The sequence below is a fragment of the Danio rerio genome, chromosome 10 (genome assembly GCF_049306965.1).
Source record: "Danio rerio strain Tuebingen ecotype United States chromosome 10, GRCz12tu, whole genome shotgun sequence".
In the NCBI taxonomy this organism is placed as follows: Eukaryota; Metazoa; Chordata; class Actinopteri; order Cypriniformes; family Danionidae; genus Danio; species Danio rerio.
This window is the reverse complement of record NC_133185.1, coordinates 31,740,036-31,746,036: the sequence shown is the minus strand read 5'-3', so window position 1 is coordinate 31,746,036 and position 6,001 is coordinate 31,740,036. Positions and strand designations below refer to the sequence as shown.

Sequence of the window (6,001 nt, the reverse complement as noted above, 5' to 3'; positions counted from 1 at the left end):
GACTTTCTGGGGGCTCTGCATTTGTGTTATGCAGTATGATAAGTTTTAACCTCTAATGACGACCATTGTTGCAAAAAAGTATGAGGGTCTGGTGAAGTTCATCTATCATGAGTCTATCAGACAGAGTGAAGACAGACAGCCTACACTTACTTGTCAGCATTAGCAGTTCAACGGAGTCAACAAATCCAGCCTGCTCTATAGATTTAGCTTTTCTAAGGCTTTGAGTAAAAAAAGTGCAGAGCAGTTGCTTAGCAAGACTAAATTTTATGCTTTAATCAGCAAGAAATGTGTCAGAAGAGCAGTTTGTTTAATCTTTTAGCTATTTTAAGGCTAAAATACATTTGATTTTAATTTCTAACTTAATCGTCATTTTAATATGTGCATTTATGGAAATATGGGTGGGCGTCTGACCCACATTTCTACATCTATGAAGGCATTAAGTGGGAGGATCGAGGATGATAAAACGAGATTTACAGTAATGCCATGAACAGCATTTGGTTTCACTTTATTTTGATGGTCCCTTTAACACGTTTTGTTGACTTGAAGGTACATTGCATCTAGATGCCAACTTATTCTTAACAGATTATAAGTAGACTGTTAGGTTAGTTGACGTACTTGCAAAGTTTCTTATAATCAGTTAAATGTCTGTTAAAGGAGCAGTATACCAGCAGATATTATGCAGACAGTCTACTAATACTCAAATGATAAGTAATTGGCATGTAGTTGCAAGGCTGCATTTAGTCAACAAAATGTGCAATAGAGACCATCAAAATAAAGTGTTAACCAGCATTTTAGTAAACATTTGGACACTCGTAAAATAAAGGTTTTATTGGCATTAATAAATAAATCAATGAAAATTCTGTCATCATTTACTCACCCTTCACTTGTTCTAAATCAGTTTGAGTTTCTTTCTTCAGTTAAACACAAAAGGAGATGCTTTAAACAATGTTGGACACCAAAAGCCATTGACTTCCATAATATTAGTTGTTTCTTTACCATGGATGTGAATAGTTATCTTCTTTTGAGTTCATTATTTGGAAAAAAATTGAGGGTGAGTAAATAAATAGTGAGTAAAATTTTTTTTTTTTTTGGAAACCTTTAACACAAAAGTTTCTTTATAATGAAACTATGTTTATTACTATGTTTAGGTGTATGTATATATATATATATATATATATATATATATATATATATATATATATATATATATATATATATATATATATATATATATATATATATATACTGTATATATATAAACATGCATAGTTGAACTCAGAATTATTAGCCACCTCTGTAAAATATTTCCCAAATGATGTTTAACAGAGCAAGGAAATTTTTTTTTTTCTGGAGAAAGTCTTATTTGTTTTATTTCGACTGGAATAAATGCAGTTTAGAATTTTTGAAAAACCATTTAAGGTCAAAATGATTAGCCCCTTTGAGCTAATTTTATTTTTGATAGTCTACAGAACAAACCATCGTTATACAATAACTTGCCTAATTACTCGAACCTGCCTAGTTAACATAATTAACCTAGTTAAGCATTTAAATGTCACTTTAAGCTGTGCAGAAATGTCTTAAAAAATGTAGTAAAATATTATGTACTGTCATCATGGCAAAGATAAAATTAATCAGTTATTAACAGTTGTAACTGTATTATTTTCCACAAAGAACCATTTATTTCTTAGTGTGAAGAAAATTTCAATGATTAGATTTTTTCACTCTAAAGAATTGCATTGAACAAGTTCCCAGTGGTGTTAAAGATCATTCATTGGAAAAACGTTTGCTTATAACACTTATGCAAGCAGCCACCCTTTTTTATAATAACATTTTTAGTTTTATTACCATTTAAATAACCCGAAAGAGTGTGATTGGCTACATGCTTAAAGTACTGAAATCTCTTTTTCAGATGTCATTCCCTGGACATCTGCACTTGGTTCTAGTGGTGAGACCCAAAACTCACCCGCAGACAACTGGAACAGACCTCGGATTCAGATTCAGTCAGGACGACTTTGCTCTCAAGATGCCGGTAAGAGAAAATAAATATGAAAATGTTTACTACAATTACTAAAATTACTTTATAGTGATTAGATGTGAGCTAAATCATAGGCCAGTCACTGCCTGATTATGTAGGAAAACATTAAATAGCTTATATTGTTTGTTAAACAATAATTAGGCCATTAATAAGCCTTAATAGTTAGTTCACTAATCAAATGCATTATGCATACTTAATTTTATTGAAATTATTTTTCATTACACATACCAGGCCTAATTAATTCTCTGCTCCTCTTCTGCTTCATTCAGATGATAATGCTGAGCTCTCTGTCGGACCTGCTTCGCTTCATTGATGAAAACCAACTGAGCACTGAGTTTGGTGGGAGTCTGGAGCAATGCCACAGTGACTGGATTGTCCTACGAACCGTAAAGCAGCATATTGTTTTCATGCAGGGGAAACAATGAACAAAAATTGCATAATAGAATTATATTGAATCAAACTGTTGTATTGTATGCTTCACTCTTTGATGCAGATGAGAAACAAACATATCTAATCTCTTATTTAATGATATCAGTTTAATTCCTGTTCATTGTGATGTCATGTGAGTGTCATTTTAGGATGCTTCGACCTACAGTTGGAGGAAATGCTGAGTAATGCATAATGTCTGTGTGTGCTGCCACCTGCAGGCCATAGAGAGTTTTGCTGTGACCGTGAAGGAAATCGCTCAGCTCCTGCAGACCTTCGGCACAGAGCTGTCCGAGATTGAGCTGCCGGATGACGCCAGCGGCATTGAGTACCTACTCAGATCACACACTGAAAAATACAGACAGATGAAGGTATGGACAAATGTGTATTATAAGCTGAACAGATGTTTTAATATAATAAGGTCTCTTTATATAATATAATAAATAATTATTGCTCAGTATAATAATAAATATATATAAAATGCTCTGCTTTAATTCAAATTCAGTACTATGTTATGCAATTAAAATGATATCATGTATTTAAAAATATTATAATATACATTATATATTACACATTACTGTAAATATTATGGATTTTTAATAAGTCTGGCATTTAAAATAATACACTGGCTTGAAAAAAAAAAACTTATTCCCAGCATTAAATACAATTTTGAGTCCCAGACTTTCAATGTTTTTTTTTTCATCAAAATAAACTAGTGTAAATCACAATGATTGATTTTCACTACGGAAAAAATAAACAAAAAGAAAATGTTGTGCCAATGCAAGACATCTAACAAAGAATCTTGTACAGATTACAAATAAACAAAAAGAAGACGATGAAGAAAATAGTAAATATATAATTCATTAGTTTTCCTGCAGCTTAGTCCTTTCATTCATCGAAGGTGGCCACAGCAGAATAAACCACCAACATATTCAGCATATCTTTTATGCAGTGGATGCACTTCCAACTGCAACCCAGTACTGGAAAAACACCCATAAACTCTCACATTTACACATACACTACCATCAATTTAGTTTATTCAATACACCTGTACCCCATGTTCTTGGGCTGTGGGGGAAATCGCAGCATTCCAGAGGAAACCCACGTGAACATAGGACGAGCATGCAAACTCTACACAGAAATGACTCTCTTGTTGTGAGGCCACAGTGCTAACCATTGAGCAACCATGCCGCCCAAGAAAATATAACTGAAAATGGAATTAATAATTGTGTAACAAAACTTTTTAATGCAAATTATAAACAAATAAGCTTTTAACATGCAGAACGGTTACTCCCAACTTTAAATTAGATTTTGAACTTCAGACATTCAATCTGGTATTATGACTTCTGTAAAACATATTGTAACACTTTATAACATTAGTTAGCTATATTATTCATACATTCATTTATTTTATTTTCGGCTTAACTTTATTAATCTGGGGTCGCCACAGCAGAATGAACCCCCAACTTATCCAGCATATGTATTACGCAGGGGATGTCCTTCCAGCTGCAACCCATCTCTGGGAAATCTATATACTCATTCACTACATTTAGTCTACCCAATTCACCTGTACCGCTTGTCTTTGGACTGTGGGGGAAATCTAAGCACCCAGAGGAAACCTACACGAGCGCAGGGAGAACATGCAAACCCCACACAGAAACACCAACTGACCCAGCCGTAGCTCGAACCAGCGACCTTCTTGCTGTGAGGCGACAGCACTCTGCGTCTGCCTAGTTAGCTATATTAGTTCCTGTTAAGTGACAACGTACAATAAATCTAAAGCATTTATTAACATTACTTCACCTTTTACTAAAAAAAAAAGGTATGCGAGCTGTTGGTGGTATCTACAAATCTGTACCTTGAAGGTCCATATTTATACCTTAAGGGTACATATCAGTACATAAAAAGTACAAAAGAGTTTCTTTTAAAATTTGTAGGTACTAATATATACCTTTGAGGTAACAATATGGACACTAAAAGTACAAGTGTGTAACTTTTTAATAGGTACCACCCCGTGAAAGCTCACATACCTTTATTTCTGAGAGTGTAGTTATACGCTTGCTCATGCTAGTTAAAGTGAATTAAAGTTAAGAAATGAGTCCGTATTATAATGTATGCAAAAATTATTAATACAATAGTAGGAATGATTGCCACAACACAGTCTCACCACCAAATAATAAGTCTTGTTTAAAAAAGACTTATACCCCAATATACATGTCATAAGTAGAGACATATGTTTTGAAAACTATTACAGGATGACATCAGGTCGGTTATGAGAGAAGGAAGGCAGCTGCTCTCAAATCTGGAGGCTTCAAAAGCAGTGGAAGGAGCTGCAGCAGAAGACAGAGACATCAGCCAAGACAAAGAAAGAGTGCAGAGGTACTGTACACTCAGCAATACTCAAAACATCAGCTCTTTTAGGTTAAGCTCAGTAACTCTCCAATTAAGGAGCCTTTATATGATTTCTCTTTTAATTTTATGCTCCGTTATTTGAATGAGTATCCAACCAGCTATTTATCCCAATAATCTTTCACTAATAAATCATAAATCATGTTTATTTGTTTCTATCAGGCTCGTGGCACAGTTACGGGACATGGAGATGGCTTTTGATGGCTTTTTTGAGAAGCACCACCTCAAGCTCCAACAATACCTTCAGCTGCTCCAATACGAGCTCAGCTTCCATGAGGTATGAGCCAGTGTTTGTGAACTAAAAGTGTGAAAATAACAGTAGGTTTCTTTAAAACACTGCTTTCCTGTTAATAATACATTTCGTCTTGAATCCCTAAGCATTTATACTGACATTTAAGACACACAATTGCTTTTATGTCTGATATTTTGCTATTTTGCTGGGCTACGCGTAACTGTTAAATGTGATTTGAGAAGTCAAAACAGAATGAACAGAATAAAAAGGGTTTACCAATGCAAACTGCTTTGACATTTTAATCTGTATGCTCACTTTACATTTTATCCAGTTATTTAAATAAGTTTCACAATGCATTACACTATGTGAATAATACAAAGATATTAGCTGTGGAAAGATCCATTTTGGACTGTAAAAACGCTACAGTAAAAATCTGTAACCTGGTTAATAGTCTGATTTCTTATTATAGTATATACAGTAATAACTGTAAATTTACTTTTCCAGAATTTCCTGCATTGATAATTCACTTTTTATGCGATTTTGGTTGACATTACTATGTTTTTTTTTCTCATGAGTTATTTACATTAGAGGTTTGTTACATTTGATGTTGATAAATAATATTTATTGCATTACTTCTATTTTGTTCTATTGTATTCTGTTGCATTCACACTACTATTCATGTCTGTGTTACTACCATGATGGTGCTTAGTAGTTGTGTGACACTAGAAGTTTATAGTGTATGCTGAGTAGTATGGATGTAACACGATACGAAACGATTCATGATACTAATCTCACAATTTAGTCACAATTTTTTTAACAAAAATAATTGAGGCAAATTTAAGTTGAAAAAGAGCCCTTTCATTTTTTCTCAAATACTGCCCAATTCGTCACCTTGGAAT

The 6,001-nt window shown here is 33.6% G+C and overlaps 2 protein-coding genes across 22 annotated transcripts in view; one reads left to right on the top strand and one right to left on the bottom strand.

The window, feature by feature from the left end:
* mcf2b (MCF.2 cell line derived transforming sequence b) overlaps nucleotides 1-6,001 on the top strand; it is a 37,095-nt gene that overhangs the window by 9,095 nt on the left and 21,999 nt on the right. For 15 of the 16 annotated variants that reach the window (XR_012386373.1, XR_012386372.1, XR_002457269.3 and 12 more), the window contains 5 exons: nucleotides 1,910-2,029; nucleotides 2,305-2,421; nucleotides 2,683-2,832; nucleotides 4,716-4,840; nucleotides 5,033-5,147. Coding sequence is in view for 10 of the 16 variants with exons in the window: in XM_009305331.5 (XP_009303606.2) it covers nucleotides 1,910-2,029; nucleotides 2,305-2,421; nucleotides 2,683-2,832; nucleotides 4,716-4,840; nucleotides 5,033-5,147 (627 nt within the window). In the remaining 6 variants the exon portion in view is untranslated. Of the gene's footprint in view, nucleotides 1-1,909; nucleotides 2,030-2,304; nucleotides 2,422-2,682; nucleotides 2,833-4,715; nucleotides 4,841-5,032; nucleotides 5,148-6,001 lie in introns of those variants that run through there. The other variant, XM_073914842.1, reaches the window with a different exon arrangement.
* The window catches only part of LOC101883296 (solute carrier family 35 member F4), a 53,988-nt gene that overhangs the window by 29,383 nt on the left and 18,604 nt on the right, over nucleotides 1-6,001 (bottom strand). For 4 of the 6 annotated variants that reach the window (XM_073914847.1, XM_073914845.1, XM_073914846.1 and 1 more), the window contains 2 exons: nucleotides 2,677-2,809; nucleotides 2,264-2,412 (listed from right to left, as the gene is read on the bottom strand). The gene's annotated coding sequence lies outside the window, so the exon portion shown is untranslated. Of the gene's footprint in view, nucleotides 1-2,263; nucleotides 2,413-2,628; nucleotides 2,810-6,001 lie in introns of all 6 variants that reach the window. The other 2 variants (XM_073914850.1, XM_073914848.1) reach the window with 1 other exon arrangement.